Source organism: Sander vitreus, chromosome 8 (genome assembly GCF_031162955.1).
Source record: "Sander vitreus isolate 19-12246 chromosome 8, sanVit1, whole genome shotgun sequence".
In the NCBI taxonomy this organism is placed as follows: Eukaryota; Metazoa; Chordata; class Actinopteri; order Perciformes; family Percidae; genus Sander; species Sander vitreus.
In genome coordinates this window covers 19641655-19666126 of record NC_135862.1, presented here as the reverse complement: position 1 = coordinate 19666126, position 24472 = coordinate 19641655, and the positions used below count along the sequence as shown (strand labels likewise).

Below are 24472 nucleotides of genomic sequence, written 5' to 3'. Positions count from 1 at the left end.
TGTGATTTTTTTCTGTCCTTAGAATGAATAAGTTTTTGTATATGGATATTTTATATATTATTACTTTTGTCATACCAGAAACATGTTTAAAACAGCATTTGTTTCTTATGTTTATACACACAACTTTATCACTTAAACACATATATTTTCTTATAAGCTAAATATAAATATGCCTTTTTGTCATATGGTTTCTGTTTTTCAAATTCAATTCTTTTTGCACATTCTCACTTGGCTCTTGATGATGAAAGAACAGTGACAGTGGTTTAGTGGAATGAATAGCCTCACAGGACGCTCAGAGATTAAATGAATAACACATCAGGGAGGCATCAGAGGAGTTAGAGTGGAGAGATTTTGCTCAAAATAACAATAACTTCATCTCAGGATCTCTGAAAAGCAGATGCATCTTCAACACTGAACATTTGAATTGAATCTATCCACTCTTTTATGAAAGTTTTCAACTAGGAAAATGGAATGTGTGAATCTTGTTTTATTAGCAAGTTTGAATTTTTTCGAGATGTATTTCATTGTGAGTTCTCTTTGTAAGGGTTTATTATAGCAGATGTTTAAACATTCAGATAGAAAAAGAGAGAAACATTGATCAACCATGATGAGGAAATCATGGTGCATTGATCTCTATTAACACATGATAAAATGGTGCATAAAATATTCAAAGAAACAAAACATAAATGGGTTTTAGAGTTTCTCTCATATATTTTAGCTGTGAACATCAGCATATTTGCAATGATGACAGGACCATATCTGATATTCAGCAAAAACATGATGTGGCAAACCACTGACCACACTGTGATTTTAGCTGAAATGTGTCCATGAGAGAGAGAGAGAGAGAGAGAGAGAGAGACTTTTAAAAGTAATAGCCATGACTTGGAGACTAGATGTTTTGTGTCAAAGAAAGAGCTTACAGGATCCAAAAGTGTTTCCGGTGAGCCCACCGAGTCTAATTACTCACAATGCTGTGACATTAGTTTTCAAAGGACACGAAAAACAAGACTCCTTTCACATGTCCATCAACTTTGTGTAAGACTTTACGTGCCCAAATGATTAACGAGAAGCTGACCATATCATGGCCAAGGAAGTCTAACTTCCTCCAAGAGATGACAGTGAGGAATGGCTCATAATGCCCTCTGTGCTAATTACTTTGTGCTTTGATTGCCTAATATTTTCCCATGAGTTATAATTACATACTACTGTGACTACATCCAAACAATACTGCACATTAAATGTACAATACATATAATATTGGCCTAAAGATTAAGATGGATTTAAAACTCTAATGTTCTTCTGAGGATTAAATTGACTAGGCCATTGTGCATTATATAAACACTATTAACACTATCATTGACTTACACTGGTAATGTTGCTGCATCGAAATGTGCATATGGTTAAATTACACTCATATCATAGTATTATTGGTGCAGCCAATATTAAGACTGTTATACCACTGGAGATAAGGATGTAAGAGGCTCCAACGCACAGTTTCCAGTTTATTAGGTTCACCTGTAGCTGCATGTTGTGCAATTCAGTACATCAACCCTCAAGTTAATCTTTCCCTTATGAAGCTATTTACATTAAGTGATTATATAAGGTCTGGCAATGACCCTTCTTGATTTCTTTCACTACTTACACAAACAGTACCGACAATAACACAGTGACTCATACTCTAATCTGTATATTTATATTTATCCACCCATTGGGTGTACACATGTCTGTTTCTAATATTTTGTCCTGTCCATGAACAAAATGACTATCCCCTTGAATAAATACTTCTCTGGCAGTTTCAACAACAGCTGATTATGATAAAAATTAAAATAAAATATAGTCTATTATAGCCCGACTGATACTAAATGTTTGAGGCTGATGTTGATATTAATGTGTGGGATGTTGATAAAGAAATTTGATACTCAGCTTATATTAATTTTGTTTTACATATACATTTAACATTAACAAACATTTCTGATAAAGGATTCCTTAAATGTCCCTTAAATTTATTAAAGACCAAGCTAAAGAGTGGGTTATTTAATTGTTAAAAAATAAACTTGTCAGCAACCGTGTTGGGCAAGTTTCTTGAAAAATGCAATCAATTACTCATTACATATTGCTAATTGAAAATGTATTTACATTACATTACAAAATACTCATTATAAAAAGTAATTTGTTACATTACTCATTCCTTTTTTTTACTCAGCCCGGCTCAGTCAAGAATGCCTTTTAAAAACCTCCAAAATCCTTCACACTCACATGTTAAAACTGTATTTAACACAAAATAGAAAAGAAGACATTTATGGTTTGACATACAGCCAGCCTACCTACCTCCTTGATATTTACTGACCATCAACAGCTAGCTTAATGTTAGCCCTGGTGAAGTGAAGTCCCATCCTCACAGTGAAGCCACAGGGTTCACACTCTCCAGCTGATTCCTGAATGTATCTTACCAGATGTTTGCAAGCTACAGTAGCTAAGAACACACAACCGAGTTATTGAGATTACTTAATGTAGTGTATTACTGAATTTCAAATTGTAGTCCCTTACACTACACTACTTGTTACTGAAAAAATTATAATTTCATTATTGTCACGCATTATTGAATAATGTTCTACTAAACACTACAATGTCAGTGCTCTCTTGTGGACACACTATTTAATGGAGATGGAGATGACCTTAAACATATCTTTGGCATGTATGTGCTGCAGTTTCTTTATACTTACTGCCATTTATCCCTTACAGATATTATTGGTAAATATACAGGTTGTGCCGTATTGGTCTAACTCTACAGTCTATTGTGTAAAACAAACATGAACTCACTATTTAATGTACCACCTCAGATACATTACAAGTCTCTGTAATATTAGCCTGATATAGCAATGTTATTCATTTTTTAATCATAGGAGATTTTAAAATTAAATAATGTAGTATTGCACAGCTTCAATGTCAGTGCCTTTGATAGTTTCCTTGAAAGGTCATTCACATTTTGTATTAGAAATAATTACTATTAAAGAGGACACACTGGTATGTTTTATTTCCTGGCGTTTTAACACTGCACCACTCAAGCCTGCCCCATGTGTGGTGGTCGAGGCGCACTCACCATTGGCTCAGGAGCCGATAGGGGCGTTGCTTCTCGGTTGGTGAGTGCTTAGGGTGCACGGGGTGTTCTAGGGATGGCTAAGGGAAAGGGTACTGGGCAATGATCCCTCCTTTCAGTATAGACTGCAGTTTACATTAGGCAGCAACATTTTTGTTTTGTCAGGGGGATGAATGAGTCATAAATAGTTCGGTTTTATAAAGGGTAGTGGATGCATGTTTAGCAATGCGATGAGGCCGACGCACTTTGCAAGACTTGCGCTGCAGAGAGCCTCCGCGGATCCCACGACCTGTTGCTGACAAGCCGGGGAAAAGGAGAGGGAGAGGGGGAGCCGCTCGGGAGAGACAGAGGGTACTGCCTTGGAGACTACAGCCTTGGGTTCTTCGCTGAGGGAATCATGCAGTTTGCAATCTGGCTGCTTGGACTAATGTGTCATCTGTCAGCGCTTGTCCGGGACACTTTGCAACACCGATTGCATCCGAAACAAGGTAGTGTTTTGTTTTGATTTAGGAGTACGGTTGAAGTGATAGGCAACTGCTGAAGGTGTTTAAACAGTAATCTGTGGTGTTTAAGAATGATGCCTGTCAGGCTGCAGCTGCCCTTATCAGGATACATTGACGCACTGCTAATGCCACTATACTTTCTCTCTTTACTTTTTGCAGAAAGCTTCATCAAGCAGCTGTCATCGTATGAAATCATCACCCCGCTCCGTGTGAATGACTTTGGAGAATCATTCCCCCACAAATTGCACTACAGAAGGAGACGGAGAAGTTTAAATGATGACCTATCGGGATTACGGGTTTGCTACAGGATTGATGCATTCGGGGAACGCTTTCATCTCAATCTGACCGCAGACTCCGGCTTCATCGCCCCATTTTACAGAGTGACACACTTGGGAGCGGAAGAAAGCAACGCCACGGACAGACACTTCGATGACCCGAGCGATGTGCGCCACTGCTTTTTCCGCGGACAAGTCAACGCCAAGAGCGAGTACCCGGCAGTCTTCAGTCTTTGCACTGGCCTTGTGAGTATTCACATTTCGCTACATTTTAAAGTTTTTTTAGACGCTTTAATCAAGCGATTCATCCATGCATGTCCCCCACAACCCGCAGCTTAAGTGAAGTGTGTAGGAGTGTAACAAGAGCAACTGAACTAATGTCAGAGGAGGAGAGCGCGCAGCTCTGCATCGTAGTGTCTGTGGGGAGATGCTGCTAGTGCACAGTGCCGGGTGGTGTAGTGGTTAAAGACTGTGGTTGATGTGACAACAAGCCTCCACTCTGCTGAAGTGCTCTTGAGCATGACACACTAAAAATCCCTGATCAGCTCCAGCTGAGGTTGCTGCTCTTTGGCTGACCCTGCTGTGTTGCCACTGAGGATAGCAAGCAAAAAGGTTGATTTCCCCCTACAAAGACCAAAAAAGTATCAGTAGAATTTAATCTGCAGTAGCCTATGTGCATGCCTGTCCTTTTTTTTTATCAACCACTTCTTTGCTGCTACAAGAAACATCTAAATATTTACAAAAAATAACAGTAATAACAGCAGACATGCTAAAACAAGTGGTTAGTTAATCAATTAGTTAAACAAACAGACATTTCTAAGTAATTAATCAATCGCAAATGCCAAACATTTGCTGGTTCCAGCTTCTCAAATGTACCGACTTGCTGCTTAAAATCATTGTGAGTTGAAGTTTTTATTCATATAGGCCTAACATATAAATTTGCAGTTTGCTTGTTGATTGCCCGTTATCATATCTTTTAGATCTTATGGGGCTGTAATAGAGTTATTGGGATAATAATGAATTAACAGCCCCATTATACCATTTGTGGATAAAGATGCCCAAGTCATTTAGTTTGCAGACTCCTGTGTGAGAGAATTTGATTGTGTTGAAGGGGACGACTTCATGGGTCACATAAGGTTACTGGTCCAGGGGCAGGGGGTTGACCTCAGTCGCGCCAGCCAGATTCTGGCGTGGATTCTGCATGGTGGGGGTGTTTGGCCGGCCACAGCAACATAGACAGGAGGACCATAGCCTTGGAGTCTCCCTCCCCTATCAGTGACATCATCCTTATTTTAGATAGTTGCACAGTGTACAGTACCAGGATAGCATGTTAATCCAGTACATTCACAATGCATACAGTGACTGTACTCCTCTTGAAATATAATATCGTTGTATTACATCTTACAGTAGTTGGGGTTTACTCCCATTCAGTGTAACTTTGGAGAAAAGAGACCACCACATGAAGTGTTTTTTTTCATGTTTGTATAGCAATTTAAGACGTGATGTATGCTGGAATGAGCAGGGTAATAAGCCCTTAATTGCCCCTTTGCCCAACTTTGATGTATGACTCGCTCATCCAAACATGTTGCATCCTTTTTCAAGCAATCTTTGTTGCTTATCCGCATCATCACTCATTGAGAATGACAGGACAATGGAGACAGCACCAGAGGCTATTGGGTCATAAATGTGTCCGTGGTGAGTTACTTACATATCTGATCACTGGGGCTTCATGGCCAGGCACATTTTGTTGGGATGAGGTCATTAAGGAATAATTAAGCCCTAAAACAAAAGGGGTCATTCTAAAGCATTCTAAAAGCAGGTTCCCCTTTCGTCCAGAGTTGCTCAAAGCCATCCCCAGGGGGGAATCGGGGGCCGGGGTTGAGGAGCTTTTGGCCTTTTCAAAGTGAGCTGTGATGGGCAGAAAAAGGGAGAAATGCTGTGAAGAGGAGACAACTGCCAATGAAGGTTGTGAGGGTCCCACACCGTGGGAAATGTCCCTGAAGGCGCCCACTCTCCCAGTTCAATCACGTAATATAAGTGTGTGGTGAGTCAGCCTGTCCTGAGAAATGAGGCTATCATTTATTTAATTCTAGCACCAAGCGCTGTACCTCTGTGTAAAGATCTGGCTCATGACACCTTTATGTCCTATTTAACTTTAGAAATTGACTGCAACTGTACGTCACTTTTGGATGACTCAGCTTTCACAGGGTTTAAAAGTGTCTTTGAGGGATTTAATAAAAGCAGATGTGTGCCAACAGTCATTCCATCCATGTCATGATGGTGACCTCGCTTCAAATAGGAGTCCCTCAGTTGCAAGGTCCAGTTCAGCACCCGCTACTGAACAGCAACCATTGTGTGTGTCCAAACTTTTGCCAGATTTGCTGCTGAGCTAATGCTGGGAAACCCTGAAACTCTGCCCCCTCCATTGACTAAACAGAGCATTTGTCTGTTCAGCCTTCCGTTAATACCACATGAGAACTTTAGAAAGGCTCAACCATAATCATCTAATTTAAGTTAATACACCATAGATAGGGATTTACAAGACACAGGTAAACATCTACCTGTTGTTACACTGTAAAATCATGCATTACATTAAGATCACTACAACTGGTAGTTGTAGTAAGGCTGCAACATTCTCATATTTAATTAAAAAGTACCTTTTGCAACCTACCTTTTGCAAAAACGATCAGCCCATGGTGCCTTGCCTCACATTTTCACAGGCTAACTGGATTCTGTCAATACTTTGATTTATTCCTGCAATGCAGAAGCAGTTTCATTCATCCACACAGAAATGGTAATATCGCAGGAAAGCTTTCGAGGTAGAACAATGAGAAACATTGAGGTTCTGAGGTGTTTTTTTTAGTGGTGTGGTTGTTTCTATTCTGTGTCTTGTTTTCACAAGCTCATTACACTGCGGCACTGAACACATGTAGCACTCAAGGCCTGTAGCACTTTCGAGGAAGTATGGTGCATACGTGCAAGCCAGCTAATCCTTCAGAGGAAAAGTACACATACAGTTTGTACACATTTTCCACATCCGATTTGTATGTTTTCCATTGTCAAACGTCCATCACTTGAGGGGATGGTTATGGAATAATGCAGCCTTAAAGATAACATTCCAGTGTCCAATATCCTGTTTAAGTGTGCGCTGAAATTACCATACAAACACCATTGTGCCTCATGGCTGAGTGAGCTAAGAAGCTTTGAGCGACTGAGCTGCCAAATCAATATTAGCATTCCTCTGTCAGCAGCTCTGTCCATGTATGATGATGTCACTCGCCCCAGTGTCAGGTTGTGAGGGGAAATGCATTTTCACAGTTAGAACAAGCACTGGTAACAGCTTGTACACAAAGGTGTAAAACAATTTACTGAATCATGATGACACGTGCATTGATAAATGTATAAAAGGTTTAAAATTGTCCCTGAGTCTCATGGTTACAATGTCAGCAATGACTGATAGTAAGCTGTCAGATATTCTCTAGTCTCGCTTTGCCAGACCCTCCTCCAAAGCGCGCTGAAGGAGAGGCTGGCTACTCCATATAGCATTCGGGGATGGGAGGAAAACCTGCTCTGGTTTAATCGCATTTCTTTAAACCAATCAGAATCGTCATGGGCGGTGCCAAACTCCACACAGAGCCGCTGCAAAAATAGTCGTGCGAGAGAAAACTCTTGGACAGATAGTCTAGCTAGCTGTCTGAATTTATCCTACAGAGATCTGAGGAGCAGTCAAAAATAGCCCAACCCGAAAAGTTCCAACACAAAGAAAGCGGAAGGAAACTAAAAATACATGCATCTGGCAGAATTTCCTGCAGCACCGGAGCAATCCCGAAAGTGGAACTCGAAGGATATAGACCAGGTATCTTAGACCTTTGTGAGTCAGCATGTTCTTTCCATGTGCACCTGTCAAGAAAAGCATGGAAATAATATGCAGAGTGGTGCCCAAGTGCAACACAGAATGACTGCAACTGAACCGCAACCTCTTTATGAATGAAACTATGCCCTAATCTATATATTAAACATACACACATACAGTACAATATGCACACATGCAAGTGCAAGCTTCATACTTAAACCGTCTCTTTTTTTCTGCTCTAGATTGGAACATTTACGACACAACATGGTGAATACTTCTTGGAGCCTCTTTTAAATGCCTCGGGGGAGGAATATGACGAAGAGCACATCAAACCTCATCTCGTCTATCGACATGAGAGGAAGAAGAACATCTCGCATACTGACAAAAACACAGAGCCCTGTGCTGCCTCAGGTAACAGATTACAGACTGCCTAACTATACTGCCTTTAACCACTGTCTGTCTGATTTTCACCCACAAACACTTACCTTCTAATGACCTGCATTCACTTTCTGAGCCACAGCAATAAACACTGTCCTCAAATGGAAATTAAACCCTGTCACGATCTTTGGCTTTCAGGATACCCAAAAGATTTCAGCCTTGATTTAGGGGTGTTATTGAAAACTCCTCAACTTAATTAAGGAAAAAGCACTCCAATACTGCCTGGTGTTTTCACTTATGTTCTGCTGGAACATTCAATCCCAGGTCTGTGGCAGGAGCTCAGAGGGAAGGAATAATTACTTTTCAGGTTGCAGTTGTGATGAAAAGAACTGGAGAGGTTTTCTAGATGGGAGGCTGCTTGAAAGTTCCCCCAATTTCATTTGAAATTTTATGGTTGAGGCCTTTGGGTGGCGGAGAGGCCCTCAAGAGAAAGCGGGGTGACCACTTCTTCACCACGATGGAAAGCCATAGAGTTGTCCTCACAGGGAGCTCCGTGTGCGGCCTTTGTTGTGTGATGCAATAAATCTTTTATGTGCAGACTGCTTGATTTGCTTGCTGTCTGAACCCGGCCATTGTCGCCTGGTGGTGGCCATTGTGTGTGGCTGTGATTTAAAGAACTTGGATTGACCTGATGGGCCAGGTCAATACCTCCTTAATGTGTTTTGCCTTTTCTCTCTCAGTCTGTGTGTGGTAAACAGGAGGGTCTCTCAGCCCCCACTCTTAGGTACTTTTAAATATACTCTCCCTGAACAGTGATCCTCACTTCTGCTGTCCCAGGAACATCCATTGTCTTTATTCAGTTATATTATGTCATAGCCAGTTATCCTTTTAAATCCACTTACTGTAATCCTAAATTAGATACACTCTGACTTTTCTACAACTATGAAGCCCTTGTAGAAATGATAGTCAGTGTACCTTAAGGAGATAGGGAGGAAGATGCATAGATGGATGAGACACCTGTCAGGCGTCATCAAAGGGCTGCAGGTTAACAATAAGCAGCAGGATTAAAAGAACCAGTGGAGCTGGGGTAGGACTGTGAGGTGTCCCAGGCTGCGGCTCCTCACTTTATCAGATAGGCTGCTATCCAGATGCGGTGATAAATGTGCTCTTTGAAGGCCATACTAAGCCAAGACTAACAGGCCTGTCCTGTCTTTTTATGGGAAGGAGTGCAGTACACGCAGCTACTAGCTGGTTAGATATAAACACTGGCTTGGCACTTGAAACACTTGTAGTGGCTGCTCATGGTCTTGGATTTTGGACATTTGCCTCTTGTCTTTGGACTTTTAAATGTTTTCAAATCTTTGAGCTAGCATGCAGCACACACCAGCTCTGTGTAGTATGGTATTGTCTCTCTAGCTTCTCTTGCCTCCACTCTACACCATGTATGTACAGTCTGTCTGTCTTTCTTTTCCTATGTTCTTCATCAGACTAAATCTGTGTCTAAGATGGGGCTTCTAACCACAGCCTAATTGCTGAGAGGGAAAACAAGTGTTGAGAAACACTCTACCATAAAATAAAATCCTTGTTAGCTAGGATAAGGATCTCTAAGCAGCAAAACCTTTTTGGACTGTGCCCTTAAAACGTAAATGTGTACCTTTCTGTATGTTACAGCAAAGGTGATCGAGCGTCTAATGTGTTAGTATTGGATTGCAGTGAAACTCTAACTGCTGATCAGTGTTCGATGATGCATATGCAATTTATGCAAATAGTAGATTATGAGAGTGTAACCCAGCAAATGTACGATCCATGAATGGGATCCAGAATCTCCTCTTTTTTAGGGGCTATAGAAACACTCTTTGTTGGGGTCAGTCATCTTATGGTCCTCTCTCTCTCTCTTTCTTTCAAAATTGGGAGCTGGAGTTTGAGTGCTGAGGGGTTTGGCAGGTTTGGGAATTTGAAGAGGTCTGAAGCTTTATGGACCCTGTAGGTCTGAAACATGCCGACTATCTCAGTTTGTCCAAACTCATGGGAATGCAGCATGGCCAGCAATGCATCCAATCTGCTAGCCAGACAGCCTTCTCCCATGAAAATACATTGTATTTTGTTACGTTGTTAACATCTTTTTGAATACGACAAAGAAGAAACAAGCTGCGTTTCATCAAGCAGACCGCCAGAAAACAAAATGTATATCACCAGAAAGATACCTCCTCTGGAGAGATAAGCATTTCCCTCAGATATGATGTGTCATACAATGCGCTACAGACAGTGCCAGAACAACAACTGCAACTTCTGTATCTATTGAGGCAGCAAGAGTTTCCAATGTTTGTACAGTCCCTGCACACCTCTGCAAAAACGTGTTGAAGGGAGAGGAAGGCAACGTTTCCTCATGAGTTTAACAAAGGTGAACTTTTGTTTTTAAATTTGTGCTTGTCGTCTCTGACACGTACACATTGACTTTTTCATACATGTGCTGTCACTACCTGTGAAGTGTCAGAAATAGAAGTGCACTGATAAGGGCTTTTAAAGTGTTACCTTGATGGAAAATTATGTTTTGTTATTTCAGCAGTCATGACATGACTATATACCTGTCTTCAGATGCTTTTATTCAGTGTGTGTTCATTCTATGTGCTGTTGAATGGATGTGAGTTTAAAATGTGTTTAAAATGCAAAGTTTTCAAAGAGTGACTACATTAGAAAGCAAACAGACTTCAGAAAAAGTTGTGTTGCTCAGTAAAATCTAGACAACATGCTTGTAATGCTGAAATTTGGTCTCACTGACTGACATTTCAAGCAACTGTATCAGTCTTCTGTCTGTGTCAGCCAACCTGGGTGGCTTCCCTGCTGTTTGGAATACCTCTAGTGTAGATAGCTGTTGAGTGGGTGATTAATGTTTTAAAGTCACAGAGTGCCTTGTTGTGCCTGGTTCTGGCTTTTAAAAGCCTCTGGGGAAGAAGCTTAGTGGGCTCAAGTCACAGCACAGCTCCGACCTTTAATGACACATTCTACGGGGTATCTGTCTCCGAGCTTGCATGTGAATCCCTGCGTCGTCCTTCGAAAGAGATAGCCAGAGGGATGAGGGTGGCTACAGATAGGGGCAGATTCTTCTCTCTCGGTCTCTTCCCTTTGCTCTCTAAAATCCATGTGAAGACAAGCAAGAGATGGAGGGAAGGGGAGCTGTGCAGTATCTCTTTCTCACAGTGCGTGTCTAAAGCTGTGGGGTGTCATATTTTGTCTGAATTAGAAACAGTGAATTAGAAATACAGACAGCTTGACAGCAAACATTACCAGCCGTAAACCCAAACACCAATGTTCCAGTGTTGGCTCCCAACAGCTTCACCCAATTTCTTGATGGCTAACTGAGGGCAGCTGTGACAGCAAAGTGACTGGCTTTGATGCTGCAATACTTGGCACACATGGCATCTTTGCCCCCTGACCTTCAACACAATCATTGTATAGGATTCCCCCCTTGGTGCCCACTGTGTATACATGGTAGTTCAAATGCTAGCATCAGGTTTTTGGTCAATGGGTTCATTTACATGGAAAAATGCCCTCCCCCGCCTGGGGTTTGAACTAGCCGACTTGAATCGCTGCCCGCTCTCCCTTTGCGCTTTCATGTATGTGAATGGAAGCACTTGTTGATTGTGACCTCACTTCCCTCTTTGTTTGGAATCACTCACTGGACGGGTGGATGTGACCTTGAGTTGTTCCCCTCCTAGAGGTGCGTGGTTACTGGGCTTGCTGGCTTTGTTTGCTGGGCTTCAGTTGCAACTATGTGTGTGTTAAGCTCTTTGTTTTCCTCTTAACTCTGACTCTTGACAGGGTTCAGGAAAGGTGGCCTGCCAGGGTGTTGTTGACGGGCGCTGATCATTCAGACAACCTCTCTCACCTTTAGGGTCTGGCTTTAGATGGTGTCGAGCTTCTTAATGTCAGATGGCTCCAAAAGGCTTAGGCTTGTTCTGTGCCCTCATGCCCCCTGGACAGACTTTACCTCCCCCATTCCAGGAAATACCTATTGTTGCTCGGGATTTTTTTTTGTTTTTGGCCTTTTGTGTGCATCCATAGATGTGGTTTGCTTGCGAGTGTTTGTCAGGAGTGCATGACATCTCCCTGAACTGTCAGTTGACGAAGAGACCTGCTGAATATTGGGAATTGCTGAGCAAAGCAGTGCAGAGGAATGGAGATGTGTTTGAGCAGTCCCTGCCTGCGCTGCATGTGCCTGTTGGTTTTGCTCCAGAGCTTGGCAGAGGCCCCAGCCTTTTCCCCAACTCCTACTGCCCGCCATTCTTCTTTTACACCTGCTTCTCTAAAGTATCTTTCTCAAGCGCCTTGCTATTGGCCTACATAGAAAAAAATATGAATTTCTTTTGTATTTTGATTGTCCTTTTGAATGGACATAGCGTATTCTTTGAAACACCAAGATGATAATGTCTTAGTAGTCTGAGTCATGAGCACTGACATTGAAACTGACATTGAACCTTAATCCAACATCCTGTCCCCTACATATTCTATATATCCTAAACTGTTTATGTATGTATGTATGTGTTATTTTGTTTCTGTATTTATTGTTTGTTTATTTTATGTTTTATTATTTATTTGTTTATTTTATTGTTTTTATGTATGCAGTGCACCTTCAACCAAGACAAATTCCTAGTAAGTGCTACTTACCTGGCATTAAATCTCTTTCTGATTGTGAAATGAGTGGAAAAATGTGTTTTGCCATGCACTGACTGCAAGTCTTGAGCCAACATGTGTGTTAGTTTTTCCTTCAGGCATGCTGCTTTGTCCCATCATTGCCTTTCGAAATATATATATATATATATATATATATATATATATATATATATATATATATATATATATATATATATATATATATATATATGTAACACTGCATGATAGATAATGCAATCAGCTAATAATATGGCTCATTGCAGTCATTGCCATCGAGTTTAAGCTAACAGATACTCTGGTCGGGGCAGAACAGGGCTGGGCAACTACATAGACAGTCTATAACTTTAATAGCTGCCATGTGAATGCCTGCCCGGAGGCCTCAGCCCTATTGAACCCAATGTGTTGTGTTGTTTCGGGAGTTCTCGTGACAGATTCCATCTGGGGTTATTTTCTGCCACTGTCTACTGTCTGGGCATTCTTAACAGATGGGGGCTGATTGGAACGGTTAGAGCAACTTGAGTGACAGTGACTGACTGCATGGTGGCATTGGTGACAGTCAGAGGTGAGAGGGGGTGACAGGTGAGCGACAGTTTCTCACTGAGATGGAGTGGGGAGAGGCAGTGCTGAGAGCTGGCCAGTGAAACATCAGTGTCATCGCCTGCGGCTCTGGCTGTTTATCATCTGAAAGGCCACAAATCACTCAAAACTGCAGACCTGCTTTGTGTGTGTCAAGGCAGATTTGTTTCAGGGTGCCTGCTTTAATAGGTTTTTGGAATGTTTGAAAATATGGGCGATGTAAGGACATTATCCACACCGTGTTGGAGGAGCATTACTCCTATTAACTATCAACCTCTACAGTTGTATGTATTGAACTATAGTCATAATTGGTTTTCTTTTTTCTTTGTTTACAAACTATATTAACAATTGTGGCTTTCGTAAGTTCTACATATTCTGGTTTACTGATATCTCAACTTGGGTCTTATTTTCGTAGTTTTGTCCAACCTTTGATCATTTCTGAGCTCTGGTAGCATGGCGACATTGCTAATGGAAAGTCAATTTGTCTGACTCCGCAATGCTGTGAGTACAATGTCATTATTACCGACAGGGATGATGGCGAAAACTAAACAAATAAGATCCAAGTTGTAATAAACTGGAATTATCATAAGTACTCATATGAAGTGTCCTTTTAAACGCAATTCCATTAGTTACCTCCTTCAGCGAGGGATCTCTCTCGTCTATTTGTATGTTTGATGCCATGGCATTGTATGTATAATGCAGACGAAAAGAATGTGTGCTGTCTTCGAGGAGGATGGTCTTAGTCATCCATCAATCATGTAATCTACAGTATTTTATGATGAATTTCTTTCAATCTGATCAGTCATAAACTCTTAGTTTGAGTCTGGCAAAAGAAAACAGTCTAAACCATTGGCCATCATTAGGAGTCCTATCCATAAGTAGTGTTTTCTCTCCTCAAATGAGGTCTGCTTCTCCAAACACATTCTTCAGCTGACCACCATGTTGTCTTTAGCATGTCTCTGAACTGAAAATAACAACTGAACCCTGAGAGCACTGTTAGTGTACAAAGCTCTTCCAATGAGGTCAAAAGCCATGCCACTTCACTTTTTAAAAGCTTTTTTCAGCAGCAACAATTAGCTGCCTTTGCTCCTCTCTGTCTAGCCACAGAATTGCACTTAATTGTGCCTCTGTCTGCAGGAGTTTCAACATTTTTTCCCCTCTTGAGGTGTACTGTCAGTAACCAGAGTGTCTGACCTCGTATAGAACCAAGTCAGTACCTATACTTAATGTAAGGTATACAGTCTATTTAATTGGCACCCGGGGAAAAGGGCGCTTTAACTCTCAGCGGGCCATTGTAAAAGAATGTTAATTAGTTCAACAATGAAATGTGTGTTCCCTATTGTCGGGCTCTTGGCATTGATACTTTTGACAGAGAGCTGAAGGAGAGTCAAAGAGCAACTCTTTGATCTAGATTGAAATCTCAATGAGATCCTTTAGAACAGGCTGTATGTACATGAATGGGCTCAAACAGTGCATATACAAGCATCATCAAGCAGCATCAAACATGCTTCCATACTTGTTAATAAGTGATTGTAAATAAGTGTAAACATATACTAGAATATTGAAACATGTATGAAACTGTTGAAACTAGTACTTGGCGTGCAATTAAACATGTTATTGAGTGAATAGAAAAACATTGTTTTATAATATTCATTGGGTTTGATTATCTTTTGGCACAGTGATAAAAAGATTTGTTTTTAAATTTACAAGTCAAGTAGGTGTTAGAGCAGAAAAGTGAGTGTGGTGTAGGTCTATTTCAGCTGTGTACTGGAGCCAACAAAATTACAGCATTTATAAATGCTAACACTCATGCCGTGCGGGGCTCCTTTTATTGTTCTCTGTTATGAAGAACTGCTGGAGCTCGGTTTTTATAGGCTCAAGGTCGTGAAAGTTTTGCCTGTGTAAAAAGAAATTGAATGTATCATATTTTGCTATTTGGTAATCAATTTTAACATGAAAAAGACAGAGATGTAGATGTGTAGGTGATGCTGATATGATGCCAAATGCTCGAAGGGAGATGACACATCTCTGTATGTCCGGTGCGTCAGGGCAGTCACCCCTGTCTTCTAATGGTGTAAGTAGCAGCTCACTACCTAGTGAGAGGGGGATTTCAACCTAAGGCGATTTGGGAAAGGTTGTGTGTGGCTAATCTGCACTGATTCAAAGGCTATTATAACAGGGACCATATTTTCTCCTCCTCCTCTTCTTCTTCTCTTTTTTCATCTCACACTCACTTGCTCTGAGACTTAACACCAATTTCTGTAGATGTAGATACTCTTCTGTGCTTTGATAATCCCTTTGATGTCAGGCTGTCTGCAGTGATGAGTCTGTTTAAGGGGTTTAGTGTAGTGGGTTTGGCCTTGGAGAGATTTTTCCTGGAAAATACAAAGCTCTGTTCTGGCCCAGCTGTCTGGGCTGTGTGCACAGACAGGCTTGGCTCTGACTTGGATGCTGGCACTGGCATGGGGCTGGGTCTCACGGCAGCAAGAGCTGTGTGCCTTTGTGCCAGGGAGTCACGCTCAGCCTCGTGTGCCCGCTGGGGGCATCACTTGAATGATCTCGGAACGCTCAGAATCTTTCTTTTTTTTGTTGTTGCTTTTCTCTGACCTAACAGTTTCACACAATCTCTCTCTGTGTGTGACTGTCTGGAAAGACTGAGTTTTCAGAAGACAATGGAACTCTTCAATATAATCGGGTTATCTAAAGTTGAGGAGGTTGTTTAGGATGACGGACTCCAAACTATGCTTGGCTCGTAAATGCGGACATTCACAAAATTATTGAAAGTCATTTATTTACTAAATGTCATTTTATGTTTAATTTATTTTTCAAAATTGTTCATTCCCACAGTATGTTTTCTTAAAGGCATCACAAAACACTGCAGAAGGCTATGACTGTTGACATAAAAGTATTAAGTGCATTGGGAACACATCAATATAAGTTGTAATATGAGTTGTGGATGTCAAAAATATGCCCCCATATTTGAAATAAATTTAGCAATTTTAGTTGTGATGGAATAGGAATTTGTCAAAGAATTCTCAGCTTGGACCCTTTGCAGCTGCCGTGTCTGCACGATTTACTATTCACGCTACATTTACCTATCACTATGTCGAGTAGCTTCTAAATCTTAAATCTCTTCTTGCTGAGAGATGGCAGAAACTGCTGTCTTTCTTACACCAGATCATATGTGGCAATGCATCACTGCAAATCTGGACAGCATAATAGCCTGTGTGCAAATACTTTGTCCTCAGATGGCCTATTACAACACAAAATGGCTATTGAAATCCATTCAATGCTAATAAATTATGGATTGCGGTCGAAACATTTTGATGTTCAGAATATAAAGATGATTTTGGATGTGTTCATCATTAACTTGATTGATGAAAAGATCCATCAATTAGTTTTTAGTATGGGGTGATGTGCTAGTCATTACAGGAATATGCTGCAGCTGTGTGTACCAAACTAAATTACACTTTTTGTTTTTTTAACAATTTGGAGCTTGCCTGTGTGGAGACTAAAAATGCTGCCCCCCCTTTTTTTCCCCTGCTCTACCTGTGCCTCGTCCAAACTCTTTCAAAAGGCTACAATCTTAGGAAACACCCCTGTGGACATGGACAGTCATATGTGTATGTGTAATTAAATCTGCTTCAACCGTAACCTTTGCAGATTTGTCTTTTCCTTTCCTCCAATGAAACGTGCTCTTTACGACGTAAAGACGTACATGGCGGACGTCCTGGTTCTTTTTTTCTCATATGAGGCTGGTGTTGAAAGTGTTCACTGCAAATTATAAATGAAACTGTTTCAATCTGGCATATATATTTGATGTTATTTATTTCAGATTATAAACTGGCCAGGTTGAGAGAGATGGGATAATTTGAGGATTTTTGTATTTCCTTGCAGATTGCATACTGAGGCTAGTCTTTTTAAGTTGGAAAAATGTCGCCATGGGATTGTTTTTAGTTTGTATGGCTTACACTCAAACAAAACTTTTATTCTCAAAGCCCACAACTGACCCCGTGGTACAACCTTTTCTGAGCACTGGAATGACACAATAATATATGGCGGGTTTTTGCCAAGTCCAGCATGCTTCTGTTATGTCATTGGAATTCAGCTAAGCTCAAACCCTTGGCTCTTAACTGTATATGTACCATTCTCTCTCATTAAATGCTTTTATAACATAAAGCAGTAGGTGTCCAGTGTGAAAGGATTTGAGTATTTGATAGTCCAATTCTCTCATATAATCAAGATTTTAAATCTAATGAATCCTTACAGCTTTTCCTCTCTACATCATCACTCATCATTATTTGTCTTTCTTAAAACAGAGAATTCCAAGAGGCCAGTTGCTTTTGAGAGCAGTAGAGGTATGGGAGAGGAGCTGGACTCTCTCAGAGCCACCATAGATGATCAACACATTTATGACAACAACTCCACCAGCACGCACCACACATCCCCACACAGACGCAAGCGCTTCCTCTCCTACCCTCGCTACGTTGAGCTGATGGTGACAGCGGATGCCAAAATGGTGCGTCACCATGGACGCAACCTAGAGCACTACATCCTAACAATCATGTCAGTAGTAAGTAAAACAATGTTTCTAAAAATTATTATTTTGTCTTAATGTTGAAGATTATTTTTTTGTTTTGTTTAGTATTATCAGATGATTTGGTTTGAGTTTGGGGATATGTTATCATTCTACGTGAATATATACATTTGTATACATGCACACTATTGTGTCATTCTTACACATATGGATGTGTATACAGTTCATCTTTTGAAATGGTTGATTCACCCAAATTACAAAATAATCCAAACATGTATTTCTAACTACTTTACCTGTATTGGTTACAGTATCTGTCCAGGTTTTCTGAGATTTTTTTTCTTAAAGCTCTAATCACAATACAAAGTGACACAGCAAAATTATTTGTGTGCATCTTTCTGAAATAGAAGCTTGGTGACATAATGACTACTTGTAGGCTAGTTGGTTAGCTAGCAAGCTAACTGCTAACACAACAGCCAACTGGCAACATGCTAATGCTAGCATGTCACCATGAACTCAGGTTTCAAGGTTCACCAAAGTTGATCTCAACGTGAGAGGATTTGCTGGACTTTCCCATAAAATTATAAACGCAACAGGGCATAAATACAATGGTTAAAACTTTTTTTTTGGTTCACACAAAGTTGGAAAAATGTTATATTAAAAAAGGATCTTTTACTCTCGATAATCAGACCTCATAATAGTTTTCATTAGACCTACATTTTCAGAAAATAGTCCCTATAAAAACAGTGAGGTCTGGATTTTTCAGAGTACCTTTGTCTGTTTTTATAAAGAGATGTTGCTGTAGAGTTTTTTTCAATGCTGTGAGCAACACATAAAGAATTAAAGCTGCAAGCAGTGTTGGATGGGCAGAAGTGCAGGGGCGTGGTCAAAATACAGGGGGCAGCACAATATCAAGTGTAGACCACAAATCAGATGATGTTTGTCATAAAAGGCTGATTTCCCGTTGCCAGCAGGGGGCGCTATGACTATGAGTCAATATTGACATGTCGATGTCCTCAGGCCTGGACCCTTGTCAATCATGTGAAATTTCAGGCAGATTGGACAATGTCCACTCAAGTTACAACAACTTCCTCGTTCATCGCTAAACGTTAAAAATGGCGACCACGTCACGCCCACACTATTCGACAAAAACTTAAGCTTAACTTTTTATCGATAAGGTCCTGAGATTGCACAGACAAATTTTAAAGTCGATAGGGTAAAGTATGTAGGATTAGTTTGTTAAAGTATAGCATCTTGAAGTTTAGACCTACTTTCTGTTGCCAGCAGGAGGCACTATGACTATGAGTCAATTTTGACATGTAGATGTCCTCAGGGTTGGACTCTGATCAGTCATAAACAATTTGGGGCAGATTAGAAAATGTACACTCGAGTTACAACAACTTCCTGTTTTGATGGCAAAACGCACAAAATGGCCGCAACGCCACGGCCAGGCCCTTCAACAAAAACTCAAGCTTTTGACAACTTATCATCTTAAGATGGCACGGACCAAATTTGGAGTTGATCGGATGCTCGGGCCCTAATTAAATTTACCTTCATGGTATTGGAGTGGTGGCAGAAATCGCAAAACTTGACACCTCAAAACCTGGGGCAAATAAAACACAAACTGTCATGGCATACCAGAGATAGACATGTTTTCTTTTGTAATTTGGTGAACAACGGCTTTAAAATGTGAAACAAAATCCCCCAGTCCAGGTTTGTGTTTTCTAGCCTCAGATGTTACTGTTTGACAATTTGGTTGTAAACCCTGATGTGACCCTAGCATTCTGCTGCTTCAACGAGAGTGGCCCAGTTAATTGGTAAAATCCTGACTCAGCAACTTGACCTCTTTATGAGTCCCATATCTGATGGGGAGAACTGGCTGATAATCAAGCCAACAACACTGGGATTGCTCTCTGTATATATTAGAGTAAACGTGTTGGGGGAGTCTGTGTGTCAAAGCAGCATAGGTAATCAATTGTACTGAACGATGTGTACTTTCTGTGCTTTCTCTCACTAGTATGACAGACAGTACAAAACACTCATTAACATGTAACAGAGTAATGATTGTCAGTGGCGTGTTATCCTTAAGTAAGACTGTGAGGGTACAGTCCGTGTTAAATGTGCCAGGCCAGTTTTTATTGCCAGGTTTGAAGTCAAAACATTAGTTCTGCCTTGCTTATGTCTGCAGACCAGTGGTGCAGACACACACCCAAACACACACACACACACACACACACACACACACACACACACACACACACACACACACACACACACACACACACACACACACACACGTTTTCTTCCATTCCTCTTTCACAGTCTCTCAGTCATGTTAGCCACAGTTTAACCAAACCAGCCAAAATCTGACAGAGCAATTGTAAGCAGAATAGAATAATCCATCAAGTCTGATCCATTGGGTTTTTAGGTATTGGTCATGCTTGTTAAGTGCCTAAGTCACATCTCTTTTCTGCACATTTAAAATGTATGTTTTTTGTAAATGGTCTCTGATTAGTAAATGTAATAAAATATAAAATTACATTTTTCCAAATTCCCCCCAAAACAATCACCTAAGAATTGTTTGATGAGCCACCAACAAAAACTGTGTGAAACACCTTTTTATTTTAATTTAGTCAAAACAGTCAACTTTTTAAGATATTTTGTGTAGAAAATGTCTGAAACAGCCTTACAAAAACACCATGTGTAAAATGCGTGTAATCAAACAATGTAAACTCCTCTTTGTGTCATTTAACCCCAAAGATTCCCAGAACTATTACCAAGAATATGACCACAGAGGGTCCTTGGTGGTAGCTATGGCCCTGCTGACATTTCTTTGTACCTTCACAGCTTGTTCTTGGCTGTGAGATACTGTAGTGATGGTCCAGTGAAGGCTGTAGTCCTTCTCACTTCTGGTTCTTGCACTGATCATACAATAACATACATTGAAAGTCACTTTGGATAAAAGTGTCAGCTAAATGACATGTAATGTAATGTAATGTAATGTAATGTAACATTGGGGCGAGAGCATACAGAACAACGTCCTGTGTCACAGTTGGACTTAGAGCATGCAAAGACAGGCTCCCTTTGCCCACTCTGGACAGGCCTCGGCCATGTATGCCTCCCCCTAGGCTAAGACAAGCTAAATGTTTATAGTGGACTAATGAGATCCTGTCAGGAGACTGCACACGGCCTCAGGAGACTGCTGGCCGACCGTGACAAGGCTACACGAGAAAAGCAAGAGAAGCGGAGGGGAAAAACTACAGAGGGAATGTTTTGCTGTCCTCACAGAGGGGCTCTAAGCTCCAGCTTTGCTGAAGTTTCACATTTGTTGCTGGGTCTAGGTTTTAGTTTATTTTTTCTTTGCCAAGGTATTTGGGGGGATTGTAATTGGTTTTAATACCCTGTTGATTAAACTTACCCTGAAGGAGACATTTTTTGTTTCTTTTGACTTGAATGAACTGTTGCTATTTTGATTCAACCCCATGGAGCTTAACCAGAATAGTAATGGCTGCATTTTCTTATTCATATTTTTCTTATTCCAAGTGTTGCGAAGTACACTAGCTTTCATACGTTTCCGTATTTGTGCTCTGATTCAGCTTAGTGGAGGTTTGCATTTTTGTCTGTGTGTTTTGTCTTTGTTACAGGTAGCAGCAGTGTACAGGGACCCCAGCGTAGGAAACCTCATCAACATCATGATTGTCAAGCTAGTCGTCGTCCACAATGAACAGGTAAGTGCGGGGTCTTTAATGCTACCTGTATCCAGGTCTCAAATATGGCTGACGTCAGTGCAGGTGTCCCTGGCCTGGCATTTTCTCTGTGGGGCCTGTTTGAAAGGACACTGCCTGCCTTGTCAGTTTCATGTCTCAAAAGAGGTCTCCTTGGAAAACAAACGATACTATAGTGAGGCAGCTAGCCACCTGCAAATGTGAGGTGGCTGAAGAGGCTTACTGTAGTTTATTTGGTCACTGTAACTGATTCTTAAACAGGTAAATTAAAGGGAACTAACTTTTATTGGAAGAATGGATGATGATCTAATCTATGTCATTTTTGCCAAAGACAACAAAGTGAGTAAAATGCTATCATGACCAGTAGTCACTATGGACAAAAATAAGAGAATAAGACTATCCCTATTTCATGAGATTTTAAGACATACTTACTTCAGCTATTACTACATTACAATATGTATACTCGTTTTTTTAGTCACATCCACAATGGTGTTTCACCCAAAACAGGAAGGGCCCACTGTGAGCTTCAATGCTGCCACGACTCTCCACAACTTCTGCGTCTGGCAGCAGAGCCAAAACGTCCAGGATGACAGCCATCCCACTCACCATGACACAGCACTCCTCATTACCAGGTACACACTCATCTCCCATCCTCATTTTGAAAGCAAAGCCAAGTTGCTCAAGAAAAGTGAATAATGGCTAACAGCATTGTATGTTTATTTGTTTCAGGGAAGACATCTGCCGTGCAAAAGATAAATGTGACACGTTAGGTAAACTTTTGCCTTTCTCTTTTGCAAAAATATGTCCACCTGAAGTCCCTTTCAATTCACTTTCCTGTCTGGTAACCACCCCTCATAAACTGCACAGTATTGAGTTTATGGCATGCTGGCAGCTAATAATATTATAGTGACAGAACAGAGTGGTAGAAAAGGGAGGAGGTAGGGAGGATGGAGGGAGTCGGTGGCAGTGCTAATCTCTCTTACGGAACAGAAGTTTTGATGGTTTAATCGCCTTTAACACTCAGGCAGCAGGTTTTTCTTTCAAATAGCTGTATGTCTCTATGTGTTCATGTACATCTGTGTGTTTCTCTGTGTGTGTACGTGACCCTGTAGGGCTTGCGGAGCTGGGGACCATGTGCGACCCGTACCGAAGCTGCTCCATCAGTGAGGAAAATGGAATTAGTGCCTCCTTCACCATCGCTCATGAGCTGGGCCATGTGTAAGTTGCAGCAACCCCCCACCCCTACCCCAACATTCACACACATACGTACTGTACACACACAGCCTATCTCACCCCTCACAGCCGGCTTTGACCAACAAAAGCCCTCTTATTAAGAGACGTAGGGCACAGCAGACACAGGTGCAAAACATAATAAAGTAAAAAACCTGACTTTTAATAACATGCCACCTTATAATACCTTACTATACAGCTTATTGTGCCCTGCCAGGGGTCTGCAGATGTAAATTACCCTGTGGCTAACTTTGGTACAATGCATCAAATGGTAACATTTATGTTTAAAATTGTACATGGTCCCTAATAAATAAAAATAAAAAATTCCATCCTAGGTGGTATTAAAAAGTCTTAAATTTAACTCCTGGAGAATCCCGGGGATACCCTGACCTGCCTCACAGAGTATACAAGTTAAAGTGAGTGGGTTATGTAGGCTAGTAAAAAGGACTAGTGTCGTGTGAGTCATTGGTGAAGAATGAAAGATATTCCTTTACCTCCTCTGTCCCCACTCACACATTCTTCTAGTGGAGAGATCGGACCAGAGCAGCCAGATGGACGAGTCTACGGCCCCCCTTCTTCCCCTTGCATCCCGTGTGGATCTGTTGCAAAAGTTCAAGCAGCTAGAGGCCCAGTTGTCTCTGCCTTTTGGTGTGGTTAATCGCTGCGTTCACAGGCGTGAGCTCTCCAGAGTGTTTAGCGCTCTGGGAAAGCCAGTGTCAGGTAGTGGGAGCCACTCGAGAGCATTGCAGATTAAAAAAAGATTTAGACTAATGGATAGGAGGCCTTTCTCAGATGTCTGCAAGGATGTGTGATTGCTAATAGCCATTATGGGGATTTTCAGGCAAGGCGGTGTCACTTCATAGCTGTTTAAAGGTGGCACATATAATCAAGTTTGTCATTAGATGATGCCAATGCTCTAAATGTCTTATACGACTAATACATCTTCCTGACATTTTGATATGACATTAGAGTATTTAGCTTTCTTCTTTAACATCTTAAGAAATATGAAAGGCAAAACCACAAAATGTATACTGATCACACATAATCTCAGCGAGCTGGCTAAGTAGATACAATTACTGAAATTATCAAAGATGGTGTGTTTCGCGGAGCACTAAATTTGGAGGAGCTAAAATGTGTAATCCATTGACAAGGTAGCAATCCATTTTTCCCTCTGGTGTCACTGAGCTCTGTCTCTGTTTAAGTGTTGATAAAGGCTGTTCCTGCAGACTGCGCTGTTTGTTCTGACTCTTATTTATGCACACCCAATCTGCAGGAATTCAGGTCATCATCGCTCCAGCAGTATGTCTTACTTTTAATTTCTTAATAGGCATTTCAGCACAGAAATCGGTTTTTGTCTTGCTGGATGACAGCAAGACATGAAGGATGTGATGTGCAGAGAACAAAGAAGCTTGTTTTGTTGAGAGCTCTGACTAAAAGTGAGTGGACTCTAACTAATCACATTTTAGTCTGGATGCTAATAATTAAGTGCTGGGTTTGGTACCCTCCCACTGGAATTGACTCCTCTATTGATCTGTCTCTTGATGTTGCCAAACAGAGAGCCACACAACTTCGTGATTTATTACCTAATTACACTAAAAGGCTCTCATCTCAGAATTTCAAGCCAGTATCC

The 24472-nt window shown here is 41.0% G+C and overlaps 1 protein-coding gene across 1 annotated transcript in view; it reads left to right on the top strand.

The window, feature by feature from the left end:
* Positions 1–2753: 2753 nt before the first annotated feature.
* LOC144522365 (A disintegrin and metalloproteinase with thrombospondin motifs 20) overlaps positions 2754–24472 on the top strand; it is an 84567-nt gene continuing 62848 nt past the window's right edge. The window contains exons 1-8 of the mRNA XM_078257384.1: positions 2754–3585; positions 3760–4121; positions 7971–8139; positions 17673–17926; positions 21532–21615; positions 22120–22244; positions 22342–22382; positions 22725–22830. Coding sequence (XP_078113510.1) covers positions 3495–3585; positions 3760–4121; positions 7971–8139; positions 17673–17926; positions 21532–21615; positions 22120–22244; positions 22342–22382; positions 22725–22830 — 1232 coding nt within the window. The 5' untranslated portion in view covers positions 2754–3494. The remainder of the gene's footprint in view (positions 3586–3759; positions 4122–7970; positions 8140–17672; positions 17927–21531; positions 21616–22119; positions 22245–22341; positions 22383–22724; positions 22831–24472) is intronic.